The sequence below is a fragment of the Hemitrygon akajei genome, chromosome 6, assembly GCF_048418815.1.
Source record: "Hemitrygon akajei chromosome 6, sHemAka1.3, whole genome shotgun sequence".
NCBI lineage: Eukaryota > Metazoa > Chordata > Chondrichthyes > Myliobatiformes > Dasyatidae > Hemitrygon > Hemitrygon akajei.
This window is the reverse complement of record NC_133129.1, coordinates 103677307-103699272: the sequence shown is the minus strand read 5'-3', so window position 1 is coordinate 103699272 and position 21966 is coordinate 103677307. Positions and strand designations below refer to the sequence as shown.

Below are 21966 nucleotides of genomic sequence, written 5' to 3'. Positions count from 1 at the left end.
GGGAGTACTGGCCGGAAGGTGAGAGGTTGAGGACCAGTTTGTGTGGGTGGGGTGGGGGAGGGGGGAGTACAGGCCGGCAGGTGAGAGGTGAGACCAGTTGTGTGGGTGGGGTGAGGGAGGGGGAGTACAGGCCGGCAGGGTGAGAGGTGAGACCAGTTGTGTGGGTGGGGTGGGAAGGGGTGAGTACAGACCGGCAGGTGAGAGGTGAGACCAGTTGTGGGTGGAGTGGGTGGGGAGGGGGGGAGTACAGGCCGGCAGGTGGAGAGGTGAGACCAGTTGTGTGGGTGGGGGTTGGGAGGGGGGAGAGTACAGGCCGGCAGGTGAGAGGTGAGACCAGTTGTGTGGGTGGGGTGGGGAAGGGGGAGTACAGGCCGGCAGGTGAGAGGTGAGACCAGTTGTGTGGGTGGGGTGGGGAGGGGAGGGGGAGTACAGGCCGGCAGGTGAGAGGTGAGACCAGGGTGTGAGTGGGTGGGTTGGGGTGGGGGGAGTACAGGCCGGCAAGGTGAGAGGTGAGACCAGTTGTGTGGGTGGGTGGGGTGGGGAGGGGGAGTACAGGCCGGCAGGTGAGAGGTGAGACCAGTTGTGTGGGTGGGGTGGGGGAGGGGGGAGTACAGGCCGGCAGGTGAGAGGTGAGACCAGTTGTTTGGGTGGGGTGGGGTGGGGTGAGGGGGAGTACAGGCCGGCAGGTGGAGGTGAGACCAGTTGTGGTGGGTGGGGGGTGGGGTCGAGGGGGGAGTACAGGCCGGCAGGTGAGAGGTGAGACCCAGTTGTGTGGGTGGGGTGGGGTGGGGGGAGTACAGGCCGGCAGGTGAGAGGTGAGACCAGTTGTGTGGGTGGGGTGGGGTGGGGGGGAGTACAGGCCGGCAGGTGAGAGGTGAGACCAGTTGTGTGGGTGGGGGTGGGGTGGGGGGAGTACAGGCCGGCAGGTGAGAGGTGAGACCAGTTGTGTGGGTGGGTGGGGTGGGGAGGGGGAGTACAGGCCGGCAGGTGAGAGGTGAGACCAGTTGTGTGGGTGGGTGGGTGGGGGAGGGGGGAGTACAGGCCGGCAGGTGAGAGGTGAGACCAGTTGTGTGGGTGGGTGGGGGAGGGAGGGAGTACAGGCCGGCAGGTGAGAGGTGAGACCAGTTGTGTGGGTGGGTGGGGAGGGGGAGTACAGGCCGGCAGGTGAGAGGTGGAGACCAGTTGTGTGGGTGGGTGGGGTGGGGGAGGGGGGAGTACAGGCCGGCAGGTGAGAGGTGAGACCAGTTGTGTGGGTGGTGGGGAGGGGGGAGTACAGGCCGGCAGGTGAGAGGTGAGACCAGTTGTGTGGGGTGGGTGGGGTGGGGAGGGGGGAGTACAGGCCGGCAGGTGAGAGGTGAGACCAGTTGTGTGGGGTGGGTGGGGTGGGGGAGGGGGGAGTACAGGCCGGCAGGTGAGAGGTGAGACCAGTTGTGTGGGTGGGTGGGGTGGGGAGGGGGGAGTACAGGCCGGCAGGTGAGAGGTGAGGACAGACCGTTGTGTGGGTGGGTGGGGTGGGGAGGGGGGAGTACAGGCCGGCAGGTGAGAGGTGAGACCAGTTGTGTGGGTGGGTGGGGTGGGGGAGGGGGGAGTACAGGCCGGCAGGTGAGAGGTGAGACCAGTTGTGTGGGTGGGTGGGGGTGGGGAGGGGGAGTACAGGCCGGCAGGTGAGAGGTGAGACCAGTTGTGTGGGTGGGTGGGGTGGGGAGGGGGGAGTACAGGCCGGCAGGTGAGAGGTGAGACCAGTTGTTGTGGGTGGGTGGGGGTCGGGGTGGGAAGGGGGGGAGTACAGGCCGGCAGGTGAGAGGTGAGACCAGTTGTGTGGGTGGGTGGGGTGGGGGGAGGGGGGAGTACAGGCCGGCAGGTGAGAGGTGAGACCAGTTGTGTGGGTGGGGGGTGGGGGGGAAGGGGGGAGTACAGGCCGGCAGGTGAGAGGTGAGACCAGTTGTGTGGGTGGGTGGGGTCGGGGGAGGGGGGGAGTACAGGCCGGCAGGTGAGAGGTGAGACCAGTTGTGTGGGTGGGGTGGGTGGGGAAGGGGGGAGTACAGGGCCGGCAGGTGAGAGGTGAGACCAGTTGGTGTGGGTGGGTGGGGTGGGGGGAGGGGGGAGTACAGGCCGGCAGGTGAGAGGTGAGACCAGTTGTGTGGGTGGGTGGGGAGGGGGGAGTACAGGCCGGCAGGTGAGAGGTGAGACCAGTTGTGTGGGTGGGTGGGGAGGGGGGAGTACAGGCCGGCAGGTGAGAGGTGAGACCAGTTGTGTGGGTGGGGTGGGGTGGGGGGAGTACAGGCCGGCAGGTGAGAGGTGAGACCAGTTGTGTGGGTGTGTGGGGAGGGGAGGGGAGTACAGGCCGGCAGGTGAGAGGTGAGACCAGTTGTGTGGGTGGGTGGGGTGGGGGAGGGGGGAGTACAGGCCGGCAGGTGAGAGGGTGAGACCAGTTGTGTGGGTGGGGTGGGGGGAGGGGGAGTACAGGCCGGCAGGTGAGAGGTGAGACCAGTTGTGTGGGTGGGTGGGTGGGGAGGGGGGAGTACAGGCCGGCAGGTGAGAGGTGAGACCAGTTGTGTGGGTGGGTGGGGGGAGGGGGAGTACAGGCCGGCAGGTGAGAGGTGAGACCAGTTGTGTGGGTGGGGGTGGGGTGGGGAGGGGGGAGTACAGGCCGGCAGGTGAGAGGTGAGACCAGTTGTGTGTGGGTGGGGTGGGGAGGGGGAGTACAGGCCGGCAGGTGAGAGGTGAGACCAGTTGTGTGGGTGGGTGGGGAGGGGGGAGTACAGACCGGCAGGTGAGAGGTGAGACCAGTTGTGTGGGGTGGGTGGGGGAGGGGGAGTACAGGCCGGCAGGTGAGAGGTGAGACCAGTTGTGGTGGGTGGGGTCGGGGTGGGGGAGAGGGGGGGAGTACAGGCCGGCAGGTGAGAGGTGAGACCAGTTGTGTGGGTGGGTGGGGTGGGGGAGGGGGGAGTACAGGCCGGCAGGTGAGAGGTGAGACCAGTTGTGTGGGTGGGGTGGGGGAGGGGGAGTACAGGCCGGCAGGTGAGAGGTGAGACCAGTTGTGTGGGTGGGTGGGTGGGGAGGGGGAGTACAGGCCGGCAGGTGAGAGGTGAGACCAGTTGTGTGGGTGGGTGGGGTGGGGGAGGGGGGAGTACAGGCCGGCAGGTGAGAGGTGAGACCAGTTGTGTGTGTGGGTGGGGTGGGGGAGGGGGAGTACAGACCGGCAGGTGAGAGGTGAGACCAGTTGTGTGGGTGGGTGGGGAGGGGGGAGTACAGGCCGGCAGGTGAGAGGTGAGACCAGTTGTGTGGGTGGGTGGGGTGGGGGAGGGGGGAGTACAGGCCGGCAGGTGAGAGGTGAGACCAGTTGTGTGGGTGGGTGGGGGGGGGAGGGGGAGTACAGGCCGGCAGGTGAGAGGTGAGACCAGTTGTGTGGGTGGGGTGGGGTGGGGGGAGTACAGGCCGGCAGGTGAGAGGTGAGACCAGTTGTGTGGGTGGGGTGGGGGAGGGGGGGAGTACAGGCCGGCAGGTGAGAGGTGAGACCAGTTGTGTGGGGGTGGGGTGAGCGGAGGGGGGGAGGGTGAGTACAGACCGGCAGGTGAGAGGTGAGACCAGTTGTGTGGGTGGGGTGGGGGAGGGGGAGTACAGGCCGGCAGGTGAGAGGTGAGACCAGTTGTGTGGGTGGGTGGGGGAGGGGGGAGTACAGACCGGCAGGTGAGAGGTGAGACCAGTTGTGTGGGTGGGGTGGGGAGGGGGAGTACAGGCCGGCAGGTGAGAGGTGAGACCAGTTGTGTGGGTGGGGTGGGGGGGGGTAGGGGGGGGGAGTACAGGCCGGCAGGTGAGAGGTGAGACCAGTTGTGTGGGTCGGGGTGGGGGTGGGGGGGAGTACAGGCCGGCAGGTGAGAGGTGAGACCAGTTGTGTGGGTGGGGTGGGGGAGGGGGGAGTACAGGCTGGCAGGTGAGAGGTGAGACCAGTTGTGTGGGTGGGTGGGGTGGGGGGGAGTACAGGCCGGCAGGTGAGAGGTGAGACCAGTTTGTGTGGGTGGGGTGGGGTGGGGGGAGTACAGGCTGGCAGGTGAGAGGTGAGACCAGTTGTGTGTGTGGGTGGGGTGGGGGGAGGGGGAGTACAGACCCGTAGGTGAGAGGTGAGACCAGTTGTGTGGGTGGGTGGGGTGGGGAGGGGGAGTACAGGCCAGCAGGTGAGAGGTGAGACCAGTGTGTGTGTGGGGTGGGGTGGCGAGGGGGGAGTACAGGCCGCAGGTGAGAGGTGAGACCAGTTGGGTGGGTGGGGTGGGGGAGGGGGAGTACAGGCCGGCAGGTGAGAGGTGAGACCAGTTGTGTGTGTGGGTGGGGTGGCGAGGGGGGAGTACAGGCCGGCAGGTGAGAGGTGAGACCAGTTGTGTGGGTGGGTGGGGTGTGGGAGGGGGAGTACAGGCCGGCAGGTGAGAGGTGAGACCAGTTGTGTGTGTGGGTGGGGGTGGCGAGGGGGGAGTACAGGCCGGCAGGTGAGAGGTGAGACCAGTTGTGTGGGTGGGGTGGGGTGGGGAGGGGGAGTACAGGCCGCAGGTGAGAGGTGAGACCAGTTGTGTGTGTGGGTGGGGTGGCGAGGGGGGAGTACAGGCCGGCAGGTGAGAGGTGAGACAGTTGTGTGGGTGGGTGGGGTGGGGAGGGGGAGTACAGGCCGGCAGGTGAGAGGTGAGACCAGTTGTGTGTGTGGGTGGGGTGGGGAGGGGGAGTACAGGCCGGCAGGTGAGAGGTGAGACCAGTTGTGTGTGTGGGTGGGGTGGGGGAGGGGGAGTACAGGCCAGCAGGTGAGAGGTGAGACCAGGTGGGTGGGTGGGTGGGGTGGGGGAGGGGGAGTACAGGCCAGCAGGTGAGAGGTGAGACCAGGTGGGTGGGTGGGTGGGGGTGGGGAGGGGGAGTACAGGCCGGCAGGTGAGAGGTGAGACCAGTTGTGTGTGTGGGTGGGGTGGGGGAGCGGGAGTACAGGCCCAGCAGGTGAGAGGTGAGACCAGTTGTGTGTGTGGGTGGGGGAGGGGGAGTACAGGCCGGCAGGTGAGAGGTGAGACAGTTGTGTGGGTGGGTGGGGTGGGGGAGGGGGGGAGTACAGGCCGGCAGGTGAGAGGTGAGACCAGGTGGGTGGGTGGGGTGGGGAGGGGGAGTACAGGCCGGCAGGTGAGAGGTGAGACCAGTTGTGTGGGTGGGTGGGGGTGGGGAAGGGGGAGTACAGGCCGGCAGGTGAGAGGTGAGACCAGTTGTGTGGGTGGGTGGGGTGGGGAGGGGGGAGTACAGGCCGGCAGGTGAGAGGTGAGACCAGTTGTGTGGGTGGGTGGGGTGGGGAAGGGGGAGTACAGGCCGGCAGGTGAGAGGTGAGACCAGTTGTGTGGGTGGGTGGGGGTGGGGTGGGGGGAGTACAGGCCGGCAGGTGAGAGGTGAGACCAGTTGTGTGTGTGGGTGGGGTGGGGAAGCGGGAGTACAGGCCGGCAGGTGAGAGGTGAGACCAGTTGTGTGGGTGGGTGGGGTGGGGGGAGGGGGAGTACAGGCCGGCAGGTGAGAGGTGAGACCAGTTGTGTGGGTGGGTGGGGTGGGGAGGGGGGAGTACAGGCCGGCAGGTGAGAGGTGAGACCAGTTGTGTGGGTGGGGTGGGGAGGGGGGAGTACAGGCCGGCAGGTGAGAGGTGAGACCAGTTGTGTGGGTGGGTGGGTGGGGGAGGGGGGAGTACAGGCCGGCAGGTGAGAGGTGAGACCAGTTGTGTGGGTGGGTGGGGTGGGGGGGAGTACAGGCCAGCAGGTGAGAGGTGAGACCAGTTGTGTGGGTCGGGTGGGGAGGGGGGAGTACAGGCCGGCAGGTGAGAGGTGAGACCAGGTGGGTGGGTGGGCTGGGGGAGGGGGAGTACAGGCCGGCAGGTGAGAGGTGAGACCAGGTGGGTGGGTGGGCTGGGGGAGGGGGAGTACAGGCCAGCAGGTGAGAGGTGAGACCAGTTGTGTGGGTGGGGTGGGGAGGGGGGAGTACAGGCCGGCAGGTGAGAGGTGAGACTAGGTGGGTGGGTGGGGAGGGGGGGATGAAGTAAGGAGCTGGGAGAGGATAGGTGGAAGAGGTGAAGGGCTGAAGGGGGTATCTAATAGGAGAGGAGAGTGGCCATGGGAGAAAGGAGGGGGGGAACCAGACGCAGGTGACGGGCAGGTGAGCTGAAGAGAAAGTGGTGAGAGGGGAGCCCAGAGTGTGAAATGGAAGAAGTATTAAGGAGATTCTGCAGATGCTGGAAGATTAAACCCAGTGCCTTCTTTTCCAATCCTGATGAGTAGTCTTGATAGTATAGATCCTGCCTGGCCTGCTGTTCCGTCAGCATTTTGTGTGTACTGTACTACTCCACAGGAGCTCGTGTGTCTCAAATTCCCAGTGAGCATTTTGAACCCACCACCATCAGGAGGCATTGTAACATTAGAAATGTTAGAATGGGAAACAGCGTCTTCCCCCACCCCCAGCAATGAGATTACTGAACACCCTGTCACCACCTATCCCATCACATAGGAAGCGCCAGTACCATCATATTACTTAGTTTTTAAACTTACTGTGTGTCATAAATGCACCTTATTATTTGTTAGCTAGTTTGTGGTAATATTAGCGTAGTGTTGTGTGTGTGTTTTATGCATCTTGGTCTGAACATTTTTCATTTGGCAGTACAGATGCATACAGCTGAAGCTTGAACCTGATATTTTAGGACAAGGAGATGATGTAGCCATTAGGAGGAAGTGAGCATCTCACTGTGTGGATCGGTAACACCCTCGTCACAGTGAGAGTCTGTTATGACCTCTCTTTCCCTCAGCTTCCTTCTCCTCTGTCTCCCCCTCTGCACCTTAGTAATCTCTCTCTCTCCTTCCCTCTGTCTGTCTCTATATATATGCCTCTGTCTCTCTCTGTGTCTGCCTGTCTGTATCTCTCTCTCTCTTTCTGTAATCTATCTCTTACTGTTGCTCAGTAATCATTTTCCCCTCTTGTGCTTTCTCTTCCCTCCTACTATTGTCTGATTTTCTCTCTCAGTTTCTGTCTCCTCGACCACTGATCCTCTCTCTGCTTTCTACTCCTCGCATACTGTCACTCTCTCTGCCTGTAGAAGAATACTTAATATCCTGGCTGGGAGGGAGTGTGGAACGTTTACCTTTGCCAGGTGCTCAGGAGACATTAACTTTAATGCCCGTTGCCAGGGAAACCTGTGTGTTAAAGCACTGCATCAGCTCTTGGGTTGCCCGTGGGGTAGGATCTTTCTACTGGTTAGTGTGAAGACACAAAACATTCATTTCTGTCCAGTCGGATCATTGGAAGGCCAGTGGCTTGAACTGGGATTGAATCCGGATCATCTCTGTGCTCCACTGTCCCTCAACCTTAGAGCAGGAGGAGGCCGTTCAGCCCCTTGAGCAGCTACTCATGAAGAGGCAAAGGCATGTGGGGGGGGTGAGTTTGAACTGGGAAGCAGGGAAATTGTCACATTTAGTAAAGTACGTTGAGAAACTGGTTTCTAATCTTGGGCGGAGGGAGGGGTGGTTTGGAACACCAGTGCAGAGGAGCAGTTGCATAATACTTTACAACACCATTGATTCCCACTGCTGTCTGCAAAGAGTTTGTACGTTCTCTTCCCCAGGACCGCTTGGGTTTCCTCCAAGCACATACCAGTCAGAGTTAGTGGCTCCAGAAGCTTGGCAACACTTGTGGGCTGCCCCCAGCCCACCCTCAGACTGTGTCGGTCGTTCATAAATGAGGCATTTTGGTGTTACCATGCCACATGTAACAAATAAAGCTAATCTTTAATCACAGTGTAACCCGTCCTCAAGTACACTGAGTGTTTAATGTGTATCTCAGGGGAAAGGGTGATCAGTGCTGATATCTCCCCAACCCAACAGGGTGCCGATATCAACCCTCAGGCCCTGAACTATTCAGCTAGTCTGCAAGCTGGCAGCCTCAGTTCTCCCCCCCCCCCCCCCAACCCGCACGTGAGGAATGGTCCGGCTCAGCCTCAGATACCCCCTCACCCCCCTGTGAGGAAGGGTCCGGCTCTGAGGAGGGTCCTGTCCTCTGGTCTACAGCTTGTCCCGATTCTCCTCCACACCAGCTTCTCACAGTCTCTCAGTCCCCGAGGCTTTATAAAGCATCGGTCAGACCGCATTTGGAGTACTGTGAGCAGTTTTGGCCCCCTTATCTTAAAAAAAAGATGTGACTTTGGAGGAGGTCCAGAGGAGGTTCATGAGAATGATCCTGGGAATGAAAGGGTTAACATATAAGAAGCATATGATGGCTCTGGGCCGGTACTCGCTGGAGTTTAGAAGAATGAGGGAGGATCTCACTGAAACCTACCGAATATTGAAAGGCCTAAAAGGAGTGAATGTGGAGAAAATGTTTCCTTTAGTGGGGGAGTCTAGAACCAGAGGACTCAGCGTCAGAACAGGAGGCTGTGCCTTTAGAACAGAGATGAGGAGGAAGTTCTTTAGCCAGAGGGTGGTGAATCTGTGGAATTCATTGCCACAGAGAACTGAGGAGGTCAACTCATTAGGTATGTTTAAAGTGGAGATTGATAGGTTCTTGACTAATCAGGGCATCACAGACTGCGGAGGGAAGGCAGGAGAATGGGGTTGAAAGGAATAATAAATCAGCCATGATGGAAGCAGACTTGATATCTCATGGTCTTAAGGGTCCTAATGGGGCAAATCCCTTCATTTGTCTCAACTCCTTCCACAGAAGCTGCCTGACCCACGGAGCTCCTCCAGCACCCTGTCCAGATCCCAGTGTCTGCAGTCCCTTATCTCCCCACAAAGACAGGCACTTGGTTCTACCACATCAAACACCCACCTTTTACATCTCCCTGTCTGCTCATTCTACTGCTTGTCCAAGTAAATGTTCTGAAAGTCTCTGCCTTCATCACCTGCTCAGACAGATCCTTCCTCTGGGAGAAGTAATTCCCCCTCAAATCCCCTTACCTAACACATTGATACATCACACCCAAGGCAAGCCAGTGGCTATATTTCATTAGGGATTTGAGTAGATCTGGGATGTCACCAAAGACTCCAGCAAATTTGTAGAGGTGCTCTGTGGAAGCACTCTGACTGGTTACATCTCCACCTAGAGTGGAAGTGACAATGCAGAAGATCAGAAGAAAGCTGCAGAGAGTTGTAAACTCAGCGCGCTCCATCTCGAGCATCAGCCTCCCCACCAGAGGACTTCTTCAAAAGGAGATGCCAAGGTCAGCAGGAGACGCTCATGGAGTGAGCACTGTTTCAGATTCGCTCCATAACCTTTACTTTTTTTTAACCTATGATCACCCTTATTTAACTTATTTTTACCTACACCAAAAGATTCTTGTTACTTTTTTGGACTTATCTTTAAGAGTTTATTGTGAATTTTTGAAGAAAGGAATACAGAAATGGCTCTTAGATCTAAAGGGCGAGAACTCGGGAAGGATCCTAACGGGAACGGGAAGAAGAAGACTACTGATCCTAAGGGCACTGAATTGACTTATGAAATGTTATTGGAGGTTTTAAATCAAAAACTTGAAGAACAACGACAAATTTTTAAACAAGATATAAAGGCTTTTCAAGATTATATGGATAAGACGGATTCAGTAGTTAACCAGCAGCAAGTTCTAATCGCAACTCTGCAAGAAGACGCTCGGAAGTGAGATTTGATAATTGAAAAATTGGAGCAGAACTTACTTTCGACGATTAAACAGGTGGAAACACTTAAAGCCAAGAGTGTCGACTTTGAGAATCGGTCCAGAAGACAGAACCTACGCATACTTGGTCTCCCGGAAGGTATTGAACAAGGGGACCCCTCGCAGCACTTTGCTCAACTTTTAAAGGATGCGTTCCCTTCTGTATTCCCAGACAATCCTCCGTTACTCGATCGCGCTCACAGAATTATGCGTCGATCACCAAGTGCTTCAGCTAAACCTCCGGTTGTAATTGTCCGATTTCACTATGTGCATGTTAAAGAGCAACTTATTCGTGTGGCTCGGCATGTAGGGATGGTCAAATTTCAAGATCACAATTTTCGTTTAGTAGAAGATTTTAGTCCAGAAGTAATGAAGGCAAGGCTTCTTTTTAAACCTCTGATGTCTGAATGTTATGAGAAAAATTTAAAACCTGCGCTCTTATACCCAGCGAAGTTCAGAATATCACCTCCGAATGCACCAAGGTGTGTTTTCCTTTCCACATCTGAAGCGAGAAGCTTTCTGGATGAGAACTTCCCTACTGCTACGGACACTCATTTCAAATAAATGAGTGATTTTGATCGTGCAAGATGGTTTTTATTTCCAAAACCAGATTTTGTTTCTGGCTATTGGTGGAGGTTTACTCTATATTTTATACTCTAGTTAAAGTTTTTTTTTCTTGACATACTAATCTTTTTATTTTACTTACTTCAACCACTGTACTTTATCTTTGGTCATTATTATTAATCCTTCGAAGGTGAATTTTCTTTTACTAAGATGGCGGTTTCTTCTCTAAAATATTTTTGGCTTTTTTTTGATTTCGCCATTTTATTTTCTTTCGTCTTCTTCCTATAATGCATCTCTTATCACAGTTTAAATTTTGTTTGGGTTTTAACCCGATTTATAAGTTACTAGTGATTATACTCTTTTTGTTTTTTTTACTACCAATTATATTAAGTGGTTTGATTTTTGTATAGTGATTATTATTTCTTTAGAGTTTGGGTGGATCTTTTTTTTATCCTTTATATACGGAGTTGTCTTCTGCTGATATGGGGGTAGATTTAGTTTCATCTTTTCTTTTTCCCAGCCTATCCCTGGCTGGGGTAGTCTTGTTTTTTCCTCTTGGGTGGGGGGGTGGGAGGTCTTTTTCTAAATCTTATGTTTCTTTTATCAGTTTTTTTTTGTTTTTTCATTTGGGCTGAATTTAAACTACAAAAATGTCCGCGATGTCGTCACTTCCGGGTCCTCCCCTTATTTTTGTTCCTCTTCCGGGTGCATGAGTTCATAATTTGGTTAACCCTTTATATACCAAAGGGTTGATTTCAGAAATATGGCTCAGACCATTAATTTTGTCTCTTGGAATAATGGCTTAAACCATCCGATTAAACGGAAAAAGATTTTCAAAGTATTCCAAGGACTTAATGCTCATATTATTTTTGTACAAGAAACTCATGTGAGGAAAGAGGATAATTATCGCTTTTTTAGGTTTTGGAGGGATCAACAGTATCATTTGAATTTGAATGCCAAAGTAAAGGGAGTTTCAATTTTTATTGACTCCTCTATTGTATTTGTCCAACATGATATCTTTTCAGATTCAAATGGTAGATTTTTGTTAATTACTGGCTTACTTTTTAACAAAAAGGTTGCTATGGTTAATGTTTATGCTCCAAATGTGGATTGTCCTGATTTTTTTAAGTCCTTATTTACTTCTCTACCTAATCTAAATGAATATAAGTTAATAATGGGTGGTGACTTTAATTGTTGTTTAAATCCTTTGATGGACAAATCTATATCTACTCAGACTTTACCTAATAAGTCAGCCACTTGTATTAACTCTTTTTTGTCTGATAATGGAATTTTTGATATTTGGAGATTTCGGCATTCTAAGGACAAAGAGTTTTCATTTTTCTCACAGGTTTATCATTCCTACTCGAGAATTGATTATTTTTTATTGACTCTTGTTTTATTCCATTGGTAATTGGTTGTAATTATGATATTATAGCCATCTCTGACCATGTTCCATTAAAACTTTCTATTAAATTTACGGATACAGCTTCTAGTGCTAGACAATAGCGATTTGATTCTACCTTACTGCAAGATCCGGATTTTATTACATTTATGAAGGAACAGATCAATTTCTTCTTTTCAACTAATTCCACGGATGATATTTCTTGCGGAACACTTTGGGACACTTTTAAAGCATATATACGTGGACAGATTATCTCCTACTCTGTTGGTCTGAGAAAACGCATCAAGAAGGAAACTCTTTTATTGGTTGATAAAATTAAAGAGATTGACAAGAAATATTCGATTACTCCTAGTAAGGAGCTTTACAAACAAAGGGTTGAACTTCAAACGGAACATAGTTTATTACTTACATCTTCGATTGAAAATCAATTAATGAAAACCAGATCTGATTTTTATATACATAGTGATAAATCGGGTAAACTGTTAGCTAGTCAATTGAAGAATGCTTTGGTTAAACGTCAAATTATTAAGATCCGTCAGCAGAATGGGGATCTGACAGTTAACCATGATGAGATAAATAAATCATTTCAAGATTTTTATACCTCCCTGTATCATTCCGAATTCCCTCATGATCGTAATACCATGCGTGATTTTCTTGGGAAATTGAATTTTCCAAAATTATCATCAGATGATCTTTCAATATTAGAAACTCCTATTACGGATGCAGAAATTAAAGGGGTTATTTCCTCTATGAATTCTGGGAAAGCACCAGGTCCAGATGGGTATACAGTAGAATTTTTAAAATGTTTTTCCGCTACTCTTTCTCCTTGGTTATGCAGGGTTTTTGAAGAAGCAATTAGATTGGGCAATTTACCACAATCTTTTTATAGAGCTTCCATTTCTTTAATATTGAAGAAAGATAAAGACCCTACTGACTGTGCATCCTATAGACCAATATCTTTATTGAATGTAGATTCCAAGATCTTTTCCAAGTTACTGGCATCCAGGCTGGAGAAGGTATTACCCCAAATTATTTCGGAAGATCAAACCAGTTTTATTAAAAATCGCTATTCTTTTTTCAATGTTAGGAGATTATTGAATATTGTTTATACTCCTTCACATAGCACCTCAGAATGTGTCATTTCATTAGATGCGGAGAAAGCATTTGATAGAGTTGAATGGCCATACTTATTTAATGTGCCTGAGAAGTTTAATTTTAGTCCGTCATTCATTTCTTGGATTAAACTGATATATCATACTCCAGTCGCCTCGGTGCTTACTAACAATCAAAGATTTCCCTTTTTTCGTTTATTTCGGGGTACTAGACAAGGCTGTCCTCTTAGTCCATTATTATTTGATATTGCTTTAGAACCCTTGGCAATTGCTATCAGAGAATCACAGAACATTTTTGGCATTAATCGTGGGACAGATATACATATGTTATCATTATATGCAGATGATTTATTATTATTTATTTCTGATCCTGAGAAATCCATTCCTGCAGTTTTATCATTGTTGGCTCAATTTAGTGATTTTTCCGGGTATAAATTAAATCTTAATAAGAGTGAATTGTTTCCTTTAAATAGACAGGTTCCAATTTATGGAAATTTACCTTTTAAATTAGTTAATGACTCTTTTATTTACTTAGGGATTAAAATCACAAAAAACTATAAAGACTTATTTAAGGTTAATTTTTTACCCTTAATCGATCAGATTAAATGTTTGTTTACTAAGTGGTCACCACTATCTTTATCTCTGATAGGTCGGATTAATGCTATTAAGATGGTTATTTTACCCAAGTTTTTATATGTATTTCAAGCGGTACCAATTTTTATTCCGAAATCTTTTTTTGCTAATGTTGATTCAAAAATTTCCTCATATATATGGCAGAATAAAAATCCTAGGTTAGGTAAAATATATTTACAGAAGGCAAGGAAGGAAGGTGGATTAGCATTGCCTAATTTTAGATTTTATTATTGGGCAGTTAATATCCAATATTTGATATGTTGGTTAAAGGATTGGGATATATCTTTTAGCCCTCATTGGATGAACCTGGAAATTAAATCTGTACAAGGATTTGCATTGGGTTCTATTTTAGGGACTTCTCTTCCCTTTGCTCTTTCTAAATTGCCGAAACGAATTGATAACCCGATAGTTAAACATACTTTACGTATATGGTTTCAATTTCGGAAATTTTTTGGGTTGACTCAGTTTGTCTTAAATATTCCTATTGTATCCAATTGCTTTTTTTATCCTTCTATTATAGACCAAGCTTATTCAGCTTGGAAGATTAAAGGATTACTACGATTTTCCAATTTATTTTTGGATAATTGTTTTATGTCTTTTGAGCAATTATCTAATAAATATAATTTGCCTAGATTTCATTTTTTTTTTAGATATTTACAGATTAGGAATTTCTTAAATACTGTACTTCCTACTTTTCCAAATTTTGTGTCTTCAGGTATTTTGGAGAATTTGTTTGAACTAAATCCTTTTCAGAAAGGGCTAATATCAAAACTTTACAATATAATTATGAAGATACGTTCAGAGCCCTTTTATAAGACTAAAAATGATTGGGAAAGAGAACTTAACCTTACTATCCCTATTGAGAATTGGGATAAAATTCTTCAATTAGTTAATACATCATCTATATGTGCTAAACATTCATTAATACAGTTTAAGGTTGTGCACAGGGCTCATATGTCCAAGGATAAATTGGCTCATTTTTATTCCTATATAAATCCTATTTGTGACAGATGTCATTCTGAGATAGCGTCTTTAACTCATATGTTCTGGTCGTGTCCGCTTTTGAAAAACTATTGGAAAGATATTTTTGATATTATTTCTGCGGTATTGAACATTGATTTACAACCACATCCTATTACTGCAATTTTTGGTTTACCAATGATGGACTCACTCCATTTATCCTCTTCCGCTTGTCGAATGATTGCATTTCTTACATTAATGGCTAGAAGATCTATTTTGTTGAATTGGAAAGAAACTAATCCTCCTACCGTATTTCATTGGTTTTCTCAAACTATGTTATGTCTAAATTTAGAAAAAATTAGAAGTGTTGTATTTGATACTTCTATTAAATTTGAAAAGATATGGAGACCATTTATTCAATATTTTCATATGATGTAATATGACCTTGTTTTCCAGTTTAGATTTTATATATGTTGAGAGGATTGGAGTTGACGACACTGATGATTTTGTATTTTTGTGAGATATTATAAACAGCCCTTTTTTCCATTTTTTCTTTTTCTCTTTTTTCTTTTTTTTTTCTTTATTAGTTATTAGATTATTAGATTAGTTTTCTTTTGCATAATTTTTTTTTCTTTTTCTTTTTTCTGTTTTTTTTAATATATACTATGATATACCTAGGTTTGTCTTGTTTATTTGTATATTGTATCGTCCATGATTTGGGAATACTCATTTATATTGTAATCATTGCTTATGTATTCTTTCATGTTCAGTCAAAATGTGTATGTTTGTAATCCCATTATCAATGTATTAATTTTATTTTGTTGATATTAATAACAATAATAAAGATTGAGAAAGAAAGAAAAGGAGATGCCTCAAGAAGGCAGCATCCATTGTGGAGGACCCTCACCACCACCACCCAGCCCTCTTCTCATTACTCCCATCAGGGAGAAGGTACAGGACACACACGCAATGTTTCAGGAACAGCTTCTTACCCTCCGTCAGGAGAGCCCTGAACACTACCTTACTATTTTTCACACTTTGTGTGCTATTTTAATGTAATTTACAGTAATTTTTTATGAATTGGAGAGTACTACTGCTATAAAGCAGCGAATTATATGACATATTGCGAGTGACGACAAACCAGAGACAGATTCTAACCTATGAAGGAAATGGTAATCTCTCCAATGATGCATCAGTTAGCAAAAAGTGCAAGGCCAGCAACAATTCATTCACCAACCCCAGCACCCTCCCAACCTCCCACCCCTTGTCCTCCCAAAGACTGAGGGTTTATGTTCACAGGGACTTACCGAGATACAGAGCTCAGCCGGGTCCATCTGCTGCAGAGTATAAAGGGATGATAATCAGTGAGTGAAGGTCAAAGCAGTACCAACACAACAAGGCTATCAGTCACACTGGCAAATGAGGCAACTGCTTGGCCCCACAAGCATGCAACGCAGCAGCTGTGGGAGGCCATTCAGCCCCTCGGTATTAGCATGCAGAACACAAACAGATGGCTTTGGAGGGACAGTTGTGCTCCTGATGCTGAGGCAAGAGGTCTGACCAACAAAGCCACGTTACGAACTGAGCTCAGGGGCACGGAGTGTGGGGGGTGGGACGACCAGTGGCTTTCCCTCTTCCCTCGGTCACCCATCTCTACAACAGCCCCTTTCACTGTCCAGCAGCACTCACGCTATCAGCTCACATGTCGGCAACAAATCACTGGGGTAAATTAATGTAGATTATTGCCCCTCATCCTGTGAGTTAATGGCAGGACCACTCCACCTCATCCCTGGGGATGGAGAGTCTGGAGGTTCAAGTAATGCACAGGGTCCGCTCTGCACCAGCCGGCACTGAACTAATCATCTGTCCACAGGACCCAGCGGATCCCAACTCCGCATTCAAACCAATCACAGTCACCGAGGCAGGCAGGGCTTCCAACAATTAGAAGGAGGTATTAACTATAAATGAAATCAGTACTTTACAGTGCCTATAAAAGATATTCCCAAGGCAGTCAAAAAGGGCAGAGAGTGAATCTCCCTCTGCACCATTCCATCACACAATCCTGGTGTCAGACAGAGTGAAGTATCATCCACACTGTCCCATCACACACTCCCGGGGTCAGACACAGAGTGAATCTCCCTCCACACCGTCCCATCACATACTCCCGGGGTCAGACACAGAGTGAAGTTCCCTTCACACCGTCCCATCACACACTCCCGGGGTCAGACACAGAGTGAAACTCCCTCCACACCGTCCCATCACACACTCCCGGGGTCAGACACAGAGTGAATCTCCCTCCACACCGTCCCATCACACACTCCCGGGTCAGACACAGAGTGAAACTCCCTCCACACCGTCCCATCACACATTCCCGGGTCAGACACAGAGTGAAACTCCCTCTGCACCGTCCCATCACACACTCCCAGGGTCAGACACAGAGTGAATCTCCCTCCACACCGTCCCATCACACACTCCCGGGTCAGACACAGAGTGAAACTCCCTCCACACCGTCCCATCACAAACTCCCGGGGTCAGACACAGAGTGAAGTTCCCTTCACACCATCCCATCACACACTCCCGGGGTCAGACACAGAGTGAATCTCCGACTACACCGTCCCATCACACACTCCCGGGGTCAGACACAGAGTGAATCTCCGACTACACCGTCCCATCACACACTCCCGGGGTCAGACACAGAGTGAATCTCCCTCCCCACCGTCCCATCATACACTCCCAGGGTCAGACACAGAGTGAAGCTCCCTCCAGACTGTCCCATCACACACTCCCAGGGTCAGACACAGAGTGAATCTCCCTCCACACCGTCAATTCACACACTCCTGGGGTCAGACATATAGTGAAGCTCCCTCCACACTGTCCCATCACACACTCCCGGGGTCAGACACAAAGTGAATCTCCCTCCCCACTGCCCCATCACACGCTCCTGGTGGCAGACAGAGTGAAGCATCATCCACACTGTCCCATCATACAAACCCAGGGTCAGACACAGAGTGAATCTCCCTCCCCACTGCCCCATCACACGCTCCTGGTGGCAGACAGAGTGAAGCATCATCCACACTGTCCCATCATACAAACCCAGGGTCAGCCACAGAGAGAAACTCCCTCCCCACTGTCCCATCACACACTCCCAGGGTCAGACACAGAGTGAAGATCCCTCCACACCGTCCCATCACACACTCCCGGGTCAGACACAGAGTGAATCTCCCTCCACAACATCCCATCACACACTCCTGGTGTCAGACAGAGAGAAGCATTATACACACTGTCCCATCATACAAACCCAGGGTCAGACACACAGTGAAGCTCCCTCCACACCGTCCCATCATACAAACCCAGGGTCAGATACAGAGTGAATCTCCCTCCGCACCATTCCATCACACACTGCCGGGGTCAGACACAGAGTGAAACTCCCTACACACTGACCCATCATACAAACCCAGGGTCAGACACAGAGTGAAACTCCCTCCGCACCATACCATGACACACTAACGGGATCAGACACAGTGTGAATCTCCCACCACACCGTCCCATCACAAACTCCCGGGGTCAGACACAGAGTGAATCTCCGTCCACACCGTCCCATCACACAATCCCAGGGTCAGACACAGACTGAAGCTCCCTCCACACTGTCCCATCATACAAACCAAGGGTCAGACACAGAGTGAATCTCCCTCCACACCGTCCCATCACACATTCCCGGGGTCAGACACAGAGTGAAACTCCCTCCGCTCCATCCCATCATACACTCCCGGGGTCAGACACAGAGTGAAGCATCATCCACACTGTCCCATCACAAACTCATGGGGTCAGACACAGAGTGAAGCTCCCTCCATACTGTCCCATCATACAATCCCAGGGTCAGACACAGAGTGAATCTCCCTCCACAACGTCCCATCTCACACTCCCGGGGTCAGAGACGGAGTGAATCTCACTCCACACCGTCCCATCACACACTCCCATGGTCAGATACAGAGGGTATCTCCCTCCACACTGTCCCATCACGCACTCCCGGGATCAGACACAGAATGAATCTCCCTCCGCACCATTCCATCACACACTCCCGGGGTCAGTGACAGAGTGAAGCTCCCTCCACACTGTCCCATCATACAAACCCAGGGGCAGACACAGTGTGAAACTACCTCCGCACTGTCCCATCACACACTCGCAGGGTCAGACACAGAGTGAATCTCACTCCACACAGTCCCATCACACACACCCGTGGTCAGACACAGAGTGAAATTCCCTCCCCACCGTCCCATCACACACTCCTTGTGTCAGACAGAGTGAAGCATTATCCACACTGTCCCATCATACAAACCCAGGGTCAGACACAGAGTGAAGCTCCCTTCACACCGTCCCAACATACAAACCCAGGGTCAGACACAGAGTGAAACTCCCTCCGCAATGTCCCATCACACACTCCCTGGGTCAGACACAAAGTGAATCTCCCTGCACATCGTCCCATCACACACTCCCTGGGTCAGATACAGAGTGAATCTCCCTCCGCAACATTCCATCACACACTCCCGGGGTCAGACACAGAGTGAAGCGCCCTCCACACAGTCCCATCATACAAACCCGGGGTCAGACGCAGAGTGAATCTCCCTTCACACCGTCCCATCACACACTCCAGGGGTCAGACACAGAGTGAAACTCCCTCCGCACCATACTATGACACACTAACGGGGTCAGACACAGAGTGAATCTCCCTCCACACCGTCCCATCACACACTCCTGGGGTAAGACACAGGCTGAAGCTCCCTCCACACTATCCCATCATACAAACCAAGGGTCAGACACAGAGTGAATCTCCCTCCACACCGTCCCATCACACACTCCTGGGGTCAGACACAGAGTGAAACTCCCTCCGCTCCATCCCATCATACACTCCCGGGGTCAGACACAGAGTGAAGCATCATCCACACTGTCCCATCATACAAACCTAGGGTCAGACACAGAGTGAAGCTCCCTCCACACTGTCCCATCACACATCCCAGGGTCAGACACAGTGAAACTCCCTTCACACTGTCCCATCATTAAAAACCAAGGGTCAGACACAGAGTGAATCTCCCTCCACACAGTCATATCACACACTACTGGGGTCAGACACAGAGTGAAGCTCCCTCCACACTGTCCCATCATACAAACCCAGGGTCAGATACAGAGTTTATCTCCCTCCACACTGTCCCATCACGAACTCCCGGGATCAGACACAGAGTGAATCTCCCTCCGCACCATTCCATCACAAACTCTGGGGGTCAAACACAGAGTGAAGCTCCCTCCACACTGTCCCATCATACAAACCCAGGGTCAGACACAGAGTGAAACTTCCTCAGCACTGTCCCATCACACATTCTGAGGGTCAGACACAGAGTGAATCTCCCTCCACACCGTCCCATCACACATTTCCCGGGTCATACACAGAGTGAAGCATCATCCACACTGTCCCATCACACACTCCCGGGGTCAGACACAGAGTGAAGCTCCCTCCATACTGTCCCATCATACAAACCCAGGGTCAGACACAGAGTGAATCTCCCTCCACACCGTCCGATCACACACTCCTGGGGTCAGACACAGAGTGAATCTCCCTCCCCACTGTCCCATCACACACTCCTGGGGTCAGACACAGAGTGAAGCTCCCTACCCACCGTCCCATCACACACTCCCACGGTCAGACACAGAGTGAAGCTCCCTCCACACTGTCCCATCATACAAACCCAGGGTCAGATACAGAGTGTATCTCCCTCCACACTGTCCCATCACGTACTCCTGGGATCAGACACAGAGTGAATCTCCCACCACACCGTCCCATCACAAACTCCCGGGGTCAGACACAGAGTGAATCTCCGTCCACACCGTCCCATCACACAATCCCAGGGTAAGACACAGACTGAAGCTCCCTCCACACTGTCCCATCATACAAACCAAGGGTCAGACACAGAGTGAATCTCCCTCCACACCGTCCCATCACACATTCCCGGGGTCAGACACAGAGTGAAACTCCCTCCGCTCCATCCCATCATACACTCCCGGGGTCAGACACAGAGTGAAGCATCATCCACACTGTCCCATCACAAACTCATGGGGTCAGACACAGAGTGAAGCTCCCTCCATACTGTCCCAACATACAATCCCAGGGTCAGACACAGAGTGAATCTCCCTCCACAACGTCCCATCTCACACTCCCGGGGTCAGAGACGGAGTGAATCTCACTCCACACCGTCCCATCACACACTCCCATGGTCAGATACAGAGGGTATCTCCCTCCACACTGTCCCATCACGCACTCCCGGGATCAGACACAGAATGAATCTCCCTCCGCACCATTCCATCACACACTCCCGGGGTCAGTGACAGAGTGAAGCTCCCTCCACACTGTCCCATCATACAAACCCAGGGGCAGACACAGTGTGAAACTACCTCCGCACTGTCCCATCACACACTCGCAGGGTCAGACACAGAGTGAATCTCACTCCACACAGTCCCATCACACACACCCGTGGTCAGACACAGAGTGAAATTCCCTCCCCACCGTCCCATCACACACTCCTTGTGTCAGACAGAGTGAAGCATTATCCACACTGTCCCATCATACAAACCCAGGGTCAGACACAGAGTGAAGCTCCCTCCACACCGTCCCAACATACAAACCCAGGGTCAGACACAGAGTGAAACTCCCTCCGCAATGTCCCATCACACACTCCCTGGGTCAGACACAAAGTGAATCTCCCTGCACATCGTCCCATCACACGCTCCCGGGGTCAGACACAGACTGAGTCTCCCTCCACACCGTCCCATCACACACTCCCGGGGTCAGACACAGACTGAGTCTCCCTCCACACCGTCCCATCACACACTCCCGGGGTCAGACACAGAGTGAAACTCCCTGCACACCGTCCCATCACACACTCCTGGTGTCAGACAGAGTGAAGCATCATACACACTGTCCCATCATACAAACCCAGGGTCAGACACAGAGTGAAGCTCCCTCCACACCGTCCCATCATACAAACCCAGGGTCAGATACAGAGTGAATCTCCCTCCGCAACATTCCATCACACACTCCCGGGGTCAGACACAGAGTGAAGCGCCCTCCACACAGTCCCATCATACAAACCCGGGGTCAGACGCAGAGTGAATCTCCCTTCACACCGTCCCATCACACACTCCAGGGGTCAGACACAGAGTGAAACTCCCTCCGCACCATACTATGACACACTAACGGGGTCAGACACAGAGTGAATCTCCCTCCACACCGTCCCATCACACACTCCTGGGGTAAGACACAGGCTGAAGCTCCCTCCACACTATCCCATCATACAAACCAAGGGTCAGACACAGAGTGAATCTCCCTCCACACCGTCCCATCACACACTCCTGGGGTCAGACACAGAGTGAAACTCCCTCCGCTCCATCCCATCATACACTCCCGGGGTCAGACACAGAGTGAAGCATCATCCACACTGTCCCATCATACAAACCTAGGGTCAGACACAGAGTGAAGCTCCCTCCACACTGTCCCATCACACATCCCAGGGTCAGACACAGTGAAACTCCCTTCACACTGTCCCATCATTAAAAACCAAGGGTCAGACACA

General features: G+C 50.9%; 1 protein-coding gene across 7 annotated transcripts in view; it reads right to left on the bottom strand.

The window, feature by feature from the left end:
• Positions 1–21966, bottom strand: part of LOC140729370 (disks large homolog 4) — a 731896-nt gene that overhangs the window by 281839 nt on the left and 428091 nt on the right. For 6 of the 7 annotated variants that reach the window (XM_073049034.1, XM_073049035.1, XM_073049036.1 and 3 more), the window contains one exon: positions 15655–15684. The exons of the other annotated variant lie outside the window; for it this stretch is intronic. In XM_073049034.1, the coding sequence (XP_072905135.1) occupies positions 15655–15684 (30 nt within the window). The remainder of the gene's footprint in view (positions 1–15654; positions 15685–21966) is intronic. 7 annotated transcript variants of the gene reach the window in all.